Here is an 18,386-nt window from a genome sequence, read left to right as displayed (position 1 = left end):
AATGGGATCAATTTATTATTATGTTGTACAATTGTCACCTTACACTATAAACCAAATGGGGAAAAGGGAACCTTACCTCCCAGGATGAGAAGGCAGAGAGGTCCAAATGAGCACCTGCATGTGTAAGGGCACTGCTCGTTTCTTTCTGTAAGTCACAAAAGCTTATCAGTAACCGTATTAAAAAAATAAACACAACATTTTGTTCTACCTTCAAAAAATTCAATAATTTTAGATATCCCATATAATTACAATTTTGTTTGGAATATATTATACTCCTAACTAATAATACATCCTTTAACATGCGTTTTAATATTGATAATCATGCACACCATTTTAAAATTGACCAAATTTAACAGAACAATATCATCTTGTGGTCATACTACAATATGAATACCATTACAGTGGATATCCAGATGTCTAGGTGGACATGAAAAAGGTAGGCATGAGTTTTTCAAGCTTTATGATCCGCATAGCCAGCAAGGGAATGGACATGCTTAATTTTTAATCAGACTGGGGGATACTGGACTAAGGGGTTGCTATGAGGACCACAGGAGTAGTTCTTAAACTAGATCAGTAACTTTAAAAAAGGAGGGCACACACTAGACCATGGGTCCTCAAACTGCGGCCCTCCAGATGTTGTGAAACTACAAATCCCAGCATGCCTTGCCACAGTTTTAACACTCCCTTATAGCAAAACTGTGGCAGGGCATGCTGGGATTTATAGTTTCACAACATCTGGAGGGCCGCAGTTTGAGGACCCATGCACTAGACCATGACTGCTACTATTTTGCAGCTTCCAATGAGTTGGAACATCAAAATCTATATATTTCAGCGTGTACGCTTGATGGCCACACCCAGCTTGGTGCATGAAGGTTGCTGGTTGAAACATCAGTAAGTCTGCACCCAGCTTTAGAAGCCGAAGGGCCTTCCCTTCACAACCAACAATAGTAAGTACAACATTAAGGGGTCCTTAACAGTGCTCGAAAAGGAGAAGCAGTAACCCAGTAAAGCTGTAGGAATTCTAAACATAACTGCAGAAAAATGACTATCAAACACAAAACACTGCACGACAGAGCATGATCCCGAAAAACAATCTGCCTCTGGCAGAATGGGAGTGTGCTTTAGATCAGTGGTTCTCAAACTCAGTCCTCAAGGACCCCCAGCATTGCACATTTTCCAGGTCTCCACACAGAATCACAGGTGAAATAATTAGCTCCACCTGTGATCTTTTAACCCCTTCCTGACAGAGCCAGTTTTTGCGTTCCTGACAGAGCCCTTTTTTTCAAATCTGACATGTCTCACTTAAGTGGGGATAACTTTTTTTTGCTTTTACTTATCCCAGTGATTTTGAGATTGTTTTTTCGTGACACATTGTACTTCAAATTAGTGGTAAATTTGGGTCGATACAGTCTGTGTTTTTTTGTGAAAAATACCAAAATGTCGTGAAAAAATGGAAAATTTAGCGATTTGCAAAATGTTAAATTTTCTGCTTGTGAGACAAATAATCATACCACTCAAAATAGTTAATAACTAACATAGACCATATGTCTACTTTATATTTCCATCATTATTTCAACTTCCTTTTAATTTTTTTGGACACTAGGAGGCTTACAATATGAATAGCAAATTCTCAAATTTTCAAGAAAATTTCAAACACTGATTTTTTTAGGGACCAGTTCAGTTCTGATGTGACTTTGAGGGACTTGTATGTGAGACACCCCCATAAATGATGCCATTTCAAAAACTGCACCCCTCACAGTATTCAAAACAGCATTTTGGAAGTTTGTTAACCCTTTAGGTGTTTCACAGGAATTAAAACAAAGTGTAGGTGAAATTTCAAAATTTCATTTTTTTTGCAGAGTTTCAATTTTAATACATTTTTCTAACGAATACAGTAGATTTTACTAGAGAAATGTGACTAAAAATTGATTCCCCCAATTCTTTGGTTTTCATAAATATCCTATATGTGGCCCTAGTGTGCACGGTGACCAAACCACAGGCTTCATAATAGAAGGAGCACCTACTTGATTTTGGAGCCTCCTTTTTATGAGATTATTTTTTAGGCACCATGTAGGTTTCTAGGCACCATAAGATGCTAAAAGTTAGGAACCCCCCCACAAGTGACCCCATTTTGCAAACTACACCCTTCAGGGAATTCATCTAGGGGTATAGTGTACATTTCAAACCCCCAGGGGTTTCACCAATTGTGGTACAACTGGGCAGTGAAAATAAAAAAAAAAAAATTTTCATTTTCACAGCTCAGTTGTATCAAAATTGGTGAAACCCCTGGGGGTTTGCAATGTACACTATACCCCTTGATGAATTCCCTGAAGGGTGTAGTTTGCAAAATGGGGTGACTTGTGGGGGGGTTCCACTGTATTGGTGCAACATAGCACCCACCATTCATTCCACCAAAATCTGTGCTGCAAAATCCAAAAATCACTCCTTCCCTTCTGAGTCCTGCCATGCACCCAACTGGTATTTTTTGGTCACATGTGAGGCATTGCCGTACTCGGGAGAAATTGGGGCACAGATTTTGGGGTGCTTTGTATCCTTCATTCCTTGTGAAAATGAAAAATTTTGAGCCAGATCTGCATATTTGTGTAAAAAAATGTAATTTTTTACAGAAAAATGCAGTTCTGGCTCAAAATTTTTCATTTTCACAAGGAATGAAGGATACAAAGCACCCCAAAATCTGTGCCCCAATTTCTCCCGAGTACGGCAATGCCTCACATGTGACCAAAAAATACCAGTTGGGTGCATGGCAGGACTCAGAAGGGAAGGAGTGATTTTTGGTGGTGGAATGAATGGTGGGTGCTATGTCGCATTAGCAAGACCCCCGAAGCACCAATACAGTGGAACCCCCCCACAAGTGACCCCATTTTGGTCACCAGCTTTGGGAGGGGGGCTGGCGCTGCGGCTGGCGGGGGGGTGGGAGGGGTGCTGGCGCTGCGGCAGCCGGGTGGGTGGGAGTGAGGGGGGCTGCCGGGTGGGAGGGGGGGGGGGCTGGCGATCGGTGGTGATCGGTGCTGTACTTAACAGCACCGATCACCACCGATCACTGTGTTACCGAGCGGCTTAGCCGCCGGTAACACAGAAAACGCTGCAATTGGCTGTTCACATTTGAACAGCCAATCGCAGCGATCGCCGCGAGGGGGACAGCAGACATCTCCAAACTGTCACCGCGTCTATAGACGCGGTGACAGTTTAAAACCATGACGTATATATACGTCTTCGGTCGGGAAGTACCTCCCGACCATGACGTATATATACGTCATATGTCGGGAATATCTTTCTATATATATATATATATATATATATATATATATATATATATATATATATATATATATATATATATATATATATATATATATATATATATATATATATATATATATATATATATATATATGTGTGTGTGTGTGTGTGTGTGTGTATGTATGATATATATATATATATATATATATATATATATACACACATATATCTGTGTATATATATATATATATATATATATATATATATATATATATATATATATATATACATATATATATGTGTGTATATATATATATATACATATATACACATACATATATGTGTGTATATATATATATATACACACATACACACACATATATATATATATATATATATATATATATATATATATATATATATATATATATATATATATATATATATATATATATATATATATATATATATATATATATATTTATATTTATATATATATATATTTCACTTCCTTATATTTTTTAACTCATTGGTGGGGTGGGAGGGGGGAAGCGCTGCGTGCGCTGTGGATACAAGCTGCTGCTGCTGCCGGGGGACCTGGCGTGCTGCTGCTGCTGCCGGGGGACCTGCGGGAGCTGCCCGGTGAGTGCCGGGTGGGTGGGAGGGGGGTGCTGCCGCTCGGTGCTGCACCGATCACCACCGTTTTCTGTGTTACCGAGCGGCTTAGCCGCCGGTAACACAGGAAACGCTGAGATTGGCTGTTCAGATTTGAACAGCCAATCACAGCGATCGCCGACCGGGGGGGGCACCCCTGCCCCCCCTGGGCGGCGAGGGGGGATGTCTGCTGTCAGGGACAGCAGACATCTCCTAACTGTCACCGCGTCTATAGACGCAGTGACAGTTACAAGTCATGACGTACATGTACGTCCAATGTCGGGAAGTACTTCCCGACCATGACGTACATGTACGTCAAATGTCGGGAAGGGGTTAAAATCTGTCAGTGAATAATGAGTGCACCTGTGTACCTGCCAGGTGACCTGGAAAATGTGCACTGTTGTGTGTCCTTGAGGACAGAGGTTGAGAACCACTGCTCTAGACAATTGAAAAGATGAGTGAAACTGACATACAGTAAGTGTGCACACATCTGCTTGGGGGCAGCCAAAGAAAGCAATGTGCTCTGCCTAACAAGGCTTGGGCAATAATAGCACCTAGAACCACAACAAAAGAAAATGCTTTAAACAGAACGCTTGGATTTAGAATCCGAATGACAAATACAAATCCGACATATATTCTGCCACTTTCCCAGTGGAAGTGCAGTCTGTCAAGTCCAGCTAGGAATACATGGAAGAAACCTCTTGGGAGTCATGCAATGAGCTTGTCAGCCCAATTCTCCATGGCGCAAGCTACACAAACAGAACAGGTGGGTGGGTGGGGGGAGAGCAAAGTCTTCCTGTTAAGATGAGCAGACCAGGGGTTCTAAAACTTGATAAGCAAGCCACTCAGCTTCCTGGCTAGTCATATATCCGGTCAACAGTGACATGATATAGATCTCCTTACAAGACCTCTCTCTTTGAAGTTCTGTGTCATCTGGGCTAAAACCCCTACCCCACCAGGCACCCAGTCTGTAATGAGGGTGTATGTCCAGCTCCTTGCTGTCCAGTATCCAGCAAAGAAATGTTAAAATCCCAAGGGTGGGGGCGGCTGCAGCTGAGGGCTATATCTGTCCCTTTCACTGGGACTGAGTGACATCTTGGTGATCAGCAAGAAGGCTGGAAGTGACCCTGTGTTTCTGTGCAGTCCCCCACAACCGATTCCCAAGAACAGGTTCTGACATATTTCCTTTTTATGAGGCTCCTGTCTGTTTGTAATGGTTTTGTAATTATAACTTGGAATGTTTTGTTCGAATGAAAATAGAATTTATTCTAGCATATTCTGTGCCCTTAACGAATCTATGCTCCTGTGAGCCCAAATGCTATGTGAGTTTTGTAATTGGTAAGTCTGCATACAAATAAATGACTAAAGGAATATATGATATCCATATTTTTATTAATTTTTTGTAACCCACCCTTTAACCCTTAAAGGGACTTTTGGTTACCAATAATCTTATCACAAATGTAAAACACACCCTTAACCTGCTGTCAAAGGGGTGTGCCTATTGAATATCATCAGTGCCTCCACCCAAGTATGGATTAACCTTAGGCCTACTTGGGAATGCCTATTGAATAATCTAGTAAATTTGCCAATATACATATGGAGTTAGTGTATAGCGGTCACCCTAATACAATACTCATACACCTGTCTTCCTAGTCATCCTCCTGGTTCCATTAAAAAATTATCCTGGGACACTCATTGACATGAAAAGTAATTGTACTTTAATTGCATTTTCCCAAAGTAACATACAGTATATTATAACAGTGAATTAATTATAGTACTTAACTATACAATATAATGAAACCATAAAAATAATACCCGGGTATTAATTGTTCTAAGCCATACTGCAGTATTATTACTAGTGCACACGTTGGGGCCCTTTTAAAGTAGTTACATTTAGTAGCTGAAGTAGTATGAACTGCACTGTATATTATAAACATCATGTTTCCTTCTGTATTTGCTTGGCTCCATAAGCATAAAATAAGTATATGTCTTTAATCAGAGTCCTCCGGCAAATATAAATGCTATAGAATGTGTAGCAGAAATCTCATTGCAGGTTGCTGTAACTGTCCATAGCAACGATATATCTAACATCCTATAGCTCCATATAATTGATGAACCCTCCAGCTACCCATAGTGCAGGTGCATATATCTGTTATAAAGAATACAGGAAGACTGTAGCAATATTAAATAATTGTCCTCCATATCAATCCTTCCGGGTCATACTGTATATTAATAGTTCCTGTAACAGAAATATACTTATTGGTGCTCTTTATATTAGCTGTGGTTTGATTACCGGTTTGAACTGTTTCCTAGCTTATTACTCTGTATCCTATTTCCAACATGTACTGTAGTTACATATGTTTCCATTCAGTCTGCTATTCAATTCATAGTATTACAATTCTCATTTTACTGTAGCTATTTTATCCTAAGGGCAGGATTGATGCTTTGTACTCCTATGATAATCAATCATAAGTGCTCTCTCGGTTATAAGTCTATTAGCCTTTTTGTAGCATGCAATTTTTTCTTTACATGTATAGCTGATAAATGTAGAATAAATACAAATATATAGAGCATCCAGAATTTACAGCTAACTGTTTAACGAGGGCTGCAAGTCAATGCTGGCTTTGTGACATTTATGCTAAGGGCTGTGTATATACAGTCAGGTTGGAGCTGCAGCTGCAGACTACTGCTCCCTGCATGTTACTTGGGAGGGGTGTGTCTGCCTGCCTGACTGCACCCTGCCATGTGAACTGTTCATTACAGACCTCTCCTGTAGTCTTCAGCCAGTCCTCAAGAAAATTGTCTGGCCACTTCCCTGACTCCTCCCTCAATGTCTCTATATTGGTGGGCAGTGTATCCAGGCTGTACTAGTGCAGAAGTACCCCAGCTACTTCTCCCAGCTGCCATGTCACAGCTCACCTCTGTCCAGAAAGTCAACAGTGGAGCAGCCACCACCAATGAATATCACCTGCCCATGGTGTAGTTGGCTCCACCCACATCGGTCGTGGCTCCGCCCACTTTTGCTGCTGACTGTCCACTTATGCCGCTGGCTCCGCCCACTTTTGCGGCTGCTCTCCAAGGCCAGCAAGGGAGACCTGGAGGTAAGCGCCAGCAGGGGACTTCATGCTGGCCGGCACTGCTGCCCACACAGCGCTGGGGACTCACAGCTCCTGCTGCAATCCCAGCTCCCTTTCTGACTCCTCCCCCCATGTGCCTGGCCGCCTGTCTACAGCTCAGATGTTTACAGCTCCGGCAGGCCAGGCACAGGGGAGGAGCACTGGAGGAAGGGATCTCCAGACTGAATGTCAGCTGCGGCTGACAGCTCTTATATAGCCCTCTCCAGTCAGCACGTGACCTCTACTGCCCAGTGAGAAAGGGGTCAGCTTTCCCGCCTCTGTCTCGAGCTGCAGCTGTTTATATTGTCAGCTGCTGAGGGCACGTGAGGCTTCTAGATCCTTCTGTCATCACTGGCCACCAATGTGCATATATACATGAAAATAACCCTATAATTACTGCCACCAATTTACGTCCATAAATTATAATGTTAATATATAATAGCTTAACATTTACATATACAATTTACACACTATATCATAAAAGTATTTACACACATATATTTGTACACAAGTATAAATGTTTAACCCTTAGTTGGGGTTAATTTCCTTTTGCTGGTGGCAGTAGTAGTTTATGAGTTTTAGCATTCGCATGTGCTGGAGAACCCATAAGTCTCTGCGGGCAATTCTCAAATTGAGGTATCTGGAGAATCGGCCAACAGGTAACAAATAAAATGTGGCAGCTGAAGAGAACCCTCAAGCTTCTTAAATCAACATATCATTAAAATAACTTTGCCACATGGTCCACTGAAAAGGAGGATAGCAAACCTATAAGTAATCGAAAACTTTCTACCTGCCATTTTACAAGCCTTCTTAATAAAATCAGAAGTTTCTGAAATCAAGGGAACATAAACCACCCTCTAGCAGCATATGGTCACTAGGCCAACAGGCATTAGGTCAACCACTGAAGGTCAACATGGGTTAGGTAGACATGGGGAAGGTCAAAAAGGGCAACATGGGGTTATTCAATAATTCTTTTGAGCCGACATTTCATGCCCTACCATCCACTTCCGTGGAAGAATAAAATAGAGTGCCAAGCTTAGCGAGCCATGCTCTTTTTTTAGTGTCCATGTCCATTGTGTCGACATTCGGGTCAAAAAAGTTAACTCACATGTCGACATTGAGTCACGTCAACCTAGTACCTATCGATCCTATGATCCATACCACCTTTAGCAACAGTGCTTGAAAGGACCTCTTGCTTTCACCAAGTTCAAGATATCATAGGACTTCTCATCGAAAGGACCCTGGGACGATGGAATTCTTTTCCATCCAACAAACATCCAAAAGTCCACAAAGAAACCTTTGCAAACCTGGAAGCAGCAGCTTAGCTGCACGCCTTGAAGAACAAAGCCTGTTTCTCCAGCTAAGACGAAAGCAGCTGCACCAAGCTAGACAAAGACTAGCCAGAGGTTGAGCCCATTCAGTCTTGGTGGTGTCAGACACAATGCTTCGACACCTAAAAGCCACCAGGTCTGGCCCAACAGTCTGTACTCAGGACCCAAAAGCACACCTATTCACATAGCAAATTAATAATGCATCACACACAAGTAAAAACAAATTAGAAACAGCCATAGTGGCACTCTTGTCCTTAATATCCTTTGGCCATGTCCGCTATTAACCAGAGAGAGAAAGCAGCAAGAACAGGCAGAGAAATAGTGTCAAAGGAAGGAAAAACACACACACGACTAACAGCAGGCTACTGCCAATTGCCATAGGGGAGAGGAGCTTAATGAGACTATCAGGCACCTTCAAGACAGCAATGCGGAGGGATGCAGATCTGTGTTACAATTGTGACTATGCAGCTACAAGGACTGGACCACAGGCAGACAGACCAGTGGCATGATACTAGCTACGTTAAATCCCCTCTGCTCAAAGCTTTCACTGTCAACAGTGTAGATAGTTCCCCTGTGTGGAGATACACCTGGGTGTAACAGCCAGCCTGCACATTCCCTCTGCAGAGAAAGTTGGTGCTGCTTTCAGGAATGGCAGGGACCCTATAAAAAGGTTAAAGGTATTAAGCATGCAGCATTAGAATGTAGAAAAATTACAAATAAAAACAAATCAAATACATAGCGGCCACCACCTCAATGGGCATCGACTGTGTGTTTCAGTGGGGAGGAGCTTAGGCTTCATAAAATTACCCTTCTAGTGTAAGTGCCAACTCCTGTTGACCTCATCGCAACACCATTGTCTAGTGCCCCCCAGCCATGATGAAGATAAAGTTTGTTGGTTGCTATATTTAATTGATTGACTAAACAACTTTAAAAATTGCTGTTAACTGTACAAAATAGTAGAGCTGCATATACAAAACTTGTCATTTGCATACAGGTAACAAAAGGGATCTCAACAAGATAGTGATTATTTTAATACAGATTTCAAATGGGCAGCTCTCTATGTGCTTCCACTTTGCTACTGATGCCAATTACTTACCGGCCAACCTGGAAAGCCTCCAGTCTCCCACTTCTTCTCAAAGTCATTCTGTATCTTCCCAAACAACTCATTCTGGTCCAACAATGGTTTCACTCTGTCTGTGTAATCTTGTAGGTATTCTAAAAGCACTTCCAAATACCTGCAGGTGTATAATTATATATTTTATTTAACACCAGTTATATAGTGCAGAAGTATTCCACAGCGCTATACAGAAAACATTTGGCCATTCACATCAGTCACTGCCCCAATGGAGCTTACATTCTAGATTACCTACCATATGTAGATGCACACATCACACTAGGGTCATTTGTACCTACCATTAGAATTTTGGATTGTGAGAGGCAGTCAGAGTACCTAGAGGTAACCCACGGAACCACAGGGAGAATATACAAAATCCAGAGTTACTGCTAGGGTGGGAATTGAACCCATGACCTCAATTTTAATAAGTGGGGTTTTCTTACAGTATAATTAACCTGATTTTAATACCGGTTGTGTGCCAGTCTCTCCCATTAACACCTTTTAAAGCAGCCTCCAGCATCACATACCTAGTGTAGCCAAGGACATGCCACAGATGTTACTGCACATCGTTTATTTTATAAAAAAAAAAAAAATGTATTAATGCTATCATTTTATTAAAAAAAAATAAAAAAATGTATTAATGCTATCAGACAGCAAAACGCTAGGTTTTATCATAAGGTTTCAGTGCCCTCCCCAGTCAATTAGGGAAAAAAAGCTAATTAGTAGGATACTGTGACTTTATAGACACCATAATGTTATGGTACCTATACATTCATAGAAGAATTCCCATATTCCCTCCAAATAGAGATGTAAGCACCCATGGTCACATTGTTTAAAACAGATTCAAATAAACGATACAGCAGCAAGAGAAAGCGTCAAATGACAACAAACAGCACCACGTTTTGCCAATAGTAACTTGGGTACTTGTGGAGTATCACGGCTCCCATCGTATGCCATATGTAGTGGCATACGATGCGATACGATTTTTACCGATTTTTGAGCATATTTGCTCAAAAATCGTATGCGATCGCATCGGATGCCATACGATGGCATCCGATTTTGCACTGAAATGCATTGAAATGTGTATTAAACTTGTGAAATGCCCCCAAATTCCATTTTTCATAGTGCACCACCCCCACTATCAACGTCAACCCAAAGCGTGGCGAGCGCAGCGGTACGCGTCCTACGACCTTTTCATACCCCCACTATCCACGTCGGCGTGGAGTCGAGAATAGAAAGTGTGGCGAGCGCAGCGAGCCCGAAGCGTGGCGAGCCCCGCGAGGGGACGCGGATACCTGTGAAGCCCGCGAGGTGACGCGGATACCTGTGAAGGTATCCGCGTACCCTCGCGGGGCACGCTGCGCTCGCCACACTTTATATTCTTAACTCCACGCCGACGTGGATAGTGGGGGTATGAAAAGGTCGTAGGTCGCGTACCGCTGCGCTCGCCATGCTTCGGGTTGACGTTGATAGTGGGGGTGGTACACTATGAAAAATGGCATTTAGGGGCATTTCACAAGTTTAATACACATTTCAATGCATTCTGATGCATTTCAGTGCAAAATCGGATTTGATCGTATGCGATGCGATTTTTAGTATACAATCAGCATACGATGAAGATCGTGGGAGCCGTGATACTCCACAAGTACCGTAACTTGTTATCTCCCACCTGACAGAATTTAGGACTCAGGCTGCTGAATGTGGTATATTTTCCAAGCTGACATTGTTTAGTGTATTTGATTCACAGATGCACTAAAATCACTAACCGTTTGTATTCCGCATTTTTTCGCTCTTTAGGAATGTCAAAGAGTTGGTCAAACGTTGATAAATATGTGATGTAGTCTAGTTTCTGAAAAGAACACAATAAGAACACAATAATAACAAAGATTATTGCTAGACAAAAAAAAAGCCAGTGGTTTACACAGGACAGCCATTTTCTGGGATAATTCTGCTCTCACTTCTTTCCATCTGTAACACCGGCTGTGCACGGTTACATTGATTGTTTGTGCACAGAGGACCAAGAAATCATAAAAAGGCAGCAGATTGAGAAGTATGAAAATAGAGACGTGACTGCTGGCTTTTGCAGTGAAGAAGGTCATTAGTGACCTAATTAAGGGTGAGTTTTGTAGAATGGAGGCAAAAAAAAAATCCTGTCTGAAGTATCATCTAAGGCACAGGTTCCCAAACTCAGTCCCCCACACAATGCATGTTTGGCAGGTCTTCTTACACAATCACAAGTGAAATCATTAGCTCCACCTGTGGATCTTTTAAAACAGGTAAATGAGTAATGAATGCACCTGAGGACCTAGTTTGAGAATGCCTGATCTAAGGAATATGAACTGTCTCTTATCTGCCTGGGGACCACTGCTGCAGTTGACTGTACAACACAGCACTCTAATGATAACTAAAGAAACAGGGTAAGCAAAATCTTACATCCTCAGTATACCAGACATCTGAACCTGAACCTTAAAAGACTAGTAAACCCTTCCCCTGAGAGAAGGGGAACTAATGATCTCAATTAACACTCATTTTCTCTACTTGAGGGGGATAAAAGGTGTATAACTACACCTCCTGACGTATCCGCACACCCCCCCTTATTTCTCCCCCCACTCCATCTTTTTTGCTCTCTCCCATGCCTTTTATCCCCACCCAGTCTGTTACCCTCTCTCCCCTGCTCTCTTCCTTCCACCCCCTTTTCCTCTCGCTAGCTCTCCTCACAAGGATTCCTCTTTCATCCTCCTCCTCTCTACCTGGCACACACTCGGTCTCTCCTTTTCACTTTCTCTCACTCTGGGGTAGATTTATTGGTACTCTTTACCTAGCACGGCGCCCATCGCGACCATCGCATGCACTAAAAAACGGGTGCGATGCGATGCCCGCGATTTCCCATAGGGGCCAATGTTAAAAATCAGATTGGTCGCGATTTTAGTGTTAAAAGTCAGATTGATTACGACCAATGTTAAATGGGCCACAGAGCCCTAATAGTCCCCCTGAAGTGTGAAATGGCCCCCACAATTTTTAACGCCACCCCACGATCAACGTGAACCCGAAGCGTGGCGAGCGCAGCGAGCCCGCGAGGGGCGGCGGTACGCGTCCTCCGACCTTTTCATACCCCCACTATCCACGTCGGCGTGGAGTTGAGAATAGAATAGTGTGGCGAGCGCAGCGAGCCACCGAGCCCGAAGCGTGGCGAGCGCAGCGTGCCCCGCGAGGGGACGCGGATACCTTCACAGGTAAACGCGTCCCCTCGCGGGCTTCACAGGTGTCCGCGTCGCCACGGACACCTGTGAAGCCCGTGAGGGGACGCGTATAACTGTGAAGGTATCCGCGTCCCCTCGCCACGCTTCGGGCTCGGTGGCTCGCTGCGCTCGCCACACTATTCTATTCTCAACTCCACGCCGACGTGGATAGTGGGGGTATGAAAAGGTCGGAGGACGCGTACCGCTGCGCTCGCCACGCTTCGGGTTCACGTTGATCGTGGGGTGGCGTTAAAAATTGTGGGGGCCATTTCACACTTCAGGGGGACTATTAGGGCTCTGTGGCCCATTTAACATTGTTTCCTATGTAAAAATCGCGGGCATTGAGCCAATTAACGCTAAAATCGCGACCAATCTGACTTTTAACATTGATCCCTATGGGAAAATCGCGGGCATCGCGTCGCACCCGTTTTTGATTTACCCGCGATTTTTTACCCCCGACGCCCGCGATTGTAATCGCGGGCGCCGTGCTAGGTAAAGAGTACCGATTTATTAAGCTTGTGTGGTGAAGTGATAAAGTGTCTTTTTTTTTTTTTTATCACCGGCCAATCAGCTCCTAACTGTGAAGTTACAGGCTTGGTTTGAAAAGTGACAGGTAGAAGCTGATTGGCCGGTGATAAAAACCAGACACTATCACTTCACCGAGCTTAACATATCTATCCCCTAGTCTCTAACCCCTTTCTCTCCCTGACACTCTCACCACTCCTTTCTCTCTCTCCCTGATGTTTTATTATTTCTACATACAAATCTTGAGGGGATAAAGGTGTATAACTACACCCCCCTGACTTATCCGCTCACCCTCTTTATTTCTCCCCCAACCCATCTCTCTTACTATCTCCCATCCACATTTCTCTCACATTCTTTCAATCCCCCACCCAGTTTGGTACCATCTCTCCGCTACTCTCTCCCTACCGCCCCCTTTTTCTCTCTCTGCAATCTCTGTTCTCACAAGGATTCCTCTATCATCCTCCTCCTCTCTACCTGGCACACAATCTCGCTCTCTCCTTTTCACAGTCTCTCTCACTGTCTCTAACCCCTTTCTCTCCCTGACACTCACTCTTGCTCCTTTCTCTCTCCTTTCTCTCTCTCCCTGGCGTTCTCTTAGTGAGGGGACCCACATTTCTTTTTTCCACTGAGTGATCACTGCAGTTATCAACAACTCACTGCCTGATTTTTTTTTCTATTTAAACGTGATATTTTCTATCTTAAAGTATATAGATTATTGTTCTCTTACCTCTGATGACTTGAGGTTGATGTACTTCAAGTAACAGTCATGAAGGTCCAAGTACCGACCATAACCCTCCTCATCTGTGAACTCCACCAGATCTGTCACAAGTAAAAGCATGTCATTAGCAGATGAAATAAGCAAAGCATAAGACACACATAGATAAATAATAATAATTATACTACTATACTAATTTGGACTAAAAAAAAAAAAAATCCATTATTACAAGGAATACATACAATTTTATCTAAGCCATTTTTGCTTAGTCAAAATCACCCACAGCTACCGAAGATAAGCCGGGAGCCATCCCCAGCAACAGCCCGAGTGTAAGCCAAATAACACTGCATGTCTAGGCAAAATATTCTTGCCTGCAGTGTCTATTTGGCCATGCATCGCTGTCACCCACTGTGTATACATGGGGTGATTCAGGGAACCATTATAAGTGAAATTTGATGATGCAGTAAAAATTGCTTAGAAGAATCACCCCGTGTGTACACTGCTTAACACATATAGGCATAGGGCAGGGGTGGGGAACCTGTTTTGTGCCAAGGGTCGGTTGTATGGGGAAAAAAATCCTCTTACAGATTGTCCTGCTGCAGCCATCCCATGCTCCGGCGGCTGCTGCTGAATAGGACTCACAGTCTCTGGCTGCTGTTGATTAAGAGGAATCTCGCGAGAAATACCTATCCTCTTGCAAGAATTGGTATAACCAGCAGATGAGCGGCTTTCCCGGCGATGATGCGGGGCATACACACTGGGCGGCTTTGAGCTGAAAGCCGCTCAAACCCAGTGTGTATGGGCCTTTAGAAGTGGGGCTTACATCCCCCGTGCATATGCCCCTTAAGTGGAGACACATGTTAAATGGTAAATCACAATCGACACTGTAAAACTAGGCCAAGTGCTTACTTTGAGCTTCTTCGCTTGGATTTTCTCTGGACTTTAGGAGCTCATCAAATTCCACTGACATTGGGACACAGATCTTTCAAAGAAAAAAAAAGAAAAGAAAAAATAGGTTAATAATAGAGAAGACTTTCTACTACTGCTGTGGTAGTTTCTGATAATGGGGCAGAGGCTATTATATTAAAAACATATGGAAGTTAGATGTCCTGTTATTTGTACAGGTTAAGCTATACTGTGATATTTCTGGTCCTGCTAATACGCCTAGACAGGAATCCAGAATTTTAAACAATTCCCAACAGAAATTCATCAGTAACTTACTTCATTTGGATGTTTTCGGTGAAATTCTTTAATCAATTTAAGTCTGTTGTAGAATTCACCAAATTCGTTTGGCCCGGAAATAGCATTCAGTTCTTCCTTTCTTAATCTGAAATATACAGACATTTGCAAGGCACCAATAAACTTATATGGTCATATGTTCACACATTAAAAAGCACAGATCTTAATTTGGTTATTATTACACTTTTATGCCAAGCATCTTTTCATCAAACAAATATTTGAATAGGTAATATTTCTCACCCATCTTTATCTTCATACAAATCCCTTGAGTTTCCGCTGACTTCCATATACCTCTACAAATAAAGACACAAAAAAAATAAGCAACTAATTGCAAACATTTAATTTGATTCATCTGAACTGCTCTTCAATAGAAATTATCAAGACTTACATCTTGCATTGCTCGTGCTCTGTGGTCGGAATTTATTTGTTCACGCAACTGAAGAGAGAGAAACATTATTATTTACATGAAAGGCAAACCCTGCAGCACTGGACAGTTAATAACTGAAATAAAAAGGATTAATAGTGCAATTTTAGGCCAAGGGTCATTTTCAAGCTATTCAGTTTTAGGCATTAGTGTGTCTGAAAATTACTTTCTGGATAGAACACATAGGATCTAAAATAAGTTTCCATACCAATGTGTCAATGTGACTAAATGGATCTCGTAGGGTTGGTTACGGAGGTTGGCTTCTTAAAGAACATTTTAGAATGTTCTATTTCTTAATACAAAAAAAAAAAATATGGTTATCCTACCATGAAGGTGATAACATTGCACAAGGAATGTTCTACAGTTTTACTACTTTTGAGATTATTTTTTGTTGTTTAAAAACTAAAGGTACAGATCTACAAGATCAAGCTGGGTAATATTCCGGAACTTTATTTTTTTCATCACCCCCCCACCCCCCCACCCCCCAATCCACTGTTATATCTCAGTTGTCACATCATTGATATGAACTTTCTCCACCCCTAATTATTGGAGATCCCAAGGGCCTTCTTGGAGACCACTTATATAACAGAGACTTCTCCTTTACTTCCACTTTGCAGGAATAATTGGTTGCAACCTTGACCCCTATACTAATTTTATGTACAATATTTTATTTTTTATGTTTTATCTTCATATTTTATTGTTTTTATCTTGTAAAAATATTTGTATACAATAAATTGTTTGAATTTACATTGTGATTCTCTCAGTGAAACATGAGACATGCCTGCTCTAAACTATGAGCAACTTCCATGCCTTTCACAAATTGGTACTTCAACTTGTGCATTCTTCATAAGGTTCATCATTAGCAACGTGTATACATTTTTTTTTTCCAAGTATTGTGTATATATGTGTGTGTATAGATAGAGCTGGCTTTGGATCCACAGCAGTGGAATCACGAGGCGGCACTCTCCGGATTTGGTGCAAAAAAGATTTCTATTTAAATCATAGACGGCAAAACAAGTGCAAAAAACAGGTCATAGGTGTCAACAGTTTCGGGGACCAATCCCCTTCCTCAGGACGACCAACAGGGTGATGGTGTACAGGACAACAAAAACACCATCACCCTGTTGGTCGTCCTGAGGAAGGGGATTGGTCCCCGAAACTGTTGACACCTATGACCTGTTTTTTGCACTTGTTTTGCCGTCTATGATTTAAATAGAAATCTTTTTTGCACCAAATCCGGAGAGTGCCGCCTCGGGATTCCACTGCTGTGGATCCAAAGCCAGCTCTATCTATCTATCCACATATATATATATATATATATATATATATATATATATATATATATATATATATATATATATATATATATATACACAATACTTGAAAAAAAAAAAAAAAAAATGTATACACGTTGCTAATGATGAACCTTATGAAGAATGCACAAGTTGAAGAACCAATTCGTGAAAGGCATGGAAGTTGCTCATAGTTTAGAGCAGGCATGTCCAAAGTCAGGCCCGGGGGCCAATTGCGGCCCATGCTGTCATTTCAAGCGGCCCGCAGCCTCCAGCTGGAAGCGGGCAGAGCATCAGATGTGGGATGCACAGCACAGGACACTAAAGGTGGGGCCCCGGTGAGCACGCCTTTACCTTGCTGTCTGCTGCAGTGAGGAGGTGCCGGCTGCCACAGTCAGATGTGTTTGGCATCCTACCCCTGCTGCTGCAATTGTATATCACCTTACTCCACAACCAGTGACAGCAGTGTTTGGGGAGGGGGAAAGCTTGCTCCCGTAACATACAGAGCGGAGGAGGGCAGCAGCAGGAGCCCAAGCATCTCCTGTCCTGCCTGCTTTGCCTCTCCTTCCTCTGGCTCACACAAGGGGCTGGGGAACATACAGAGAAGGGAGGGCGCAGAGTAGGGGACATACAGTGAAGGAGGGTCAGGCTGGGGGACATACAGTGAATGGAGGCAGTGATGGCCATTCAGAGAAGGGGTAGCAGGGGCAGGCTGGGAAACATACAGTGAATGGGGGCAGAGTGGGGTACATAGTGAATGGGGAGTCATACAGTGAAGGAGGGTCGGGCTTGGGGGACATACAATGAATGGAGGCACTGATGGACATTAAGAGAAGGGGTGCAGAGTGGGGAACCAGTGAATGGCGGCCATACAGTAAAGGAGGGGAAGGGTGGGAGACATACAGTGAATGGGGGCAGAGTGGGGCACCATTCTGATGTGATTAATGATTCAAAGAATGTCAGGCTGAATGGTCGGCCCCCACCCATTTACATTTCACCAAATCTGGCCCTCGTCGCAAAAAGTTTGGACACCCCTGGCTTAGAGGAAGCACTTCTCAATTGCTTTCTATAAAATGATAGGTACATTCTGATGGGTCTTCTCCATTCTATCACTGCTGGATACATCACCCCAAAGTGTGTTATGCATAGATCTCTAAAAAATTTGAACTGTTTAATTAAAAAAAACAAAACATTTCATGCACATCGTTTAGAAAGGTGTATTAAAATGCTTAACACATGAATAGCTAGATGCAATTTAAAGTGGGGTACACGCTAGGCCAGTGGTGTCAAACTCATGGCCCTCCAGCTGCTGTGGAACTACACGCCCTAGCATGCCCTGCCACAGATTTTATATAATGGATTGCTAGAACTGTGGCAGGGCATGCTAGGACGTGTAGTTCAACAACAGCTGGAGGGCCATGAGTTTGACACAACTGCACTAGCTCAGCAGATTGAACCAACATATAGTTCACACAA

General features: G+C 42.6%; 1 protein-coding gene across 1 annotated transcript in view; it reads right to left on the bottom strand.

Annotated features, from left to right (window-relative positions):
• The window catches only part of SF3A3 (splicing factor 3a subunit 3), a 33,262-nt gene that overhangs the window by 9,595 nt on the left and 5,281 nt on the right, over window positions 1–18,386 (bottom strand). The window contains exons 2-9 of the mRNA XM_083173571.1: window positions 15,583–15,630; window positions 15,435–15,487; window positions 15,177–15,282; window positions 14,865–14,937; window positions 13,968–14,059; window positions 11,243–11,325; window positions 9,459–9,597; window positions 77–145 (exon numbers count right to left, since the gene is read on the bottom strand). Of these exons, the coding sequence (XP_083029697.1) occupies window positions 77–145; window positions 9,459–9,597; window positions 11,243–11,325; window positions 13,968–14,059; window positions 14,865–14,937; window positions 15,177–15,282; window positions 15,435–15,487; window positions 15,583–15,630 (663 nt within the window). The remainder of the gene's footprint in view (window positions 1–76; window positions 146–9,458; window positions 9,598–11,242; window positions 11,326–13,967; window positions 14,060–14,864; window positions 14,938–15,176; window positions 15,283–15,434; window positions 15,488–15,582; window positions 15,631–18,386) is intronic.

The sequence above is a fragment of the Crinia signifera genome, chromosome 2 (assembly GCF_055691185.1).
Source record: "Crinia signifera chromosome 2, ASM5569118v1, whole genome shotgun sequence".
Classification (NCBI taxonomy): domain Eukaryota; kingdom Metazoa; phylum Chordata; class Amphibia; order Anura; family Myobatrachidae; genus Crinia; species Crinia signifera.
This window is presented reverse-complemented; position numbering and strand designations above follow the sequence as displayed.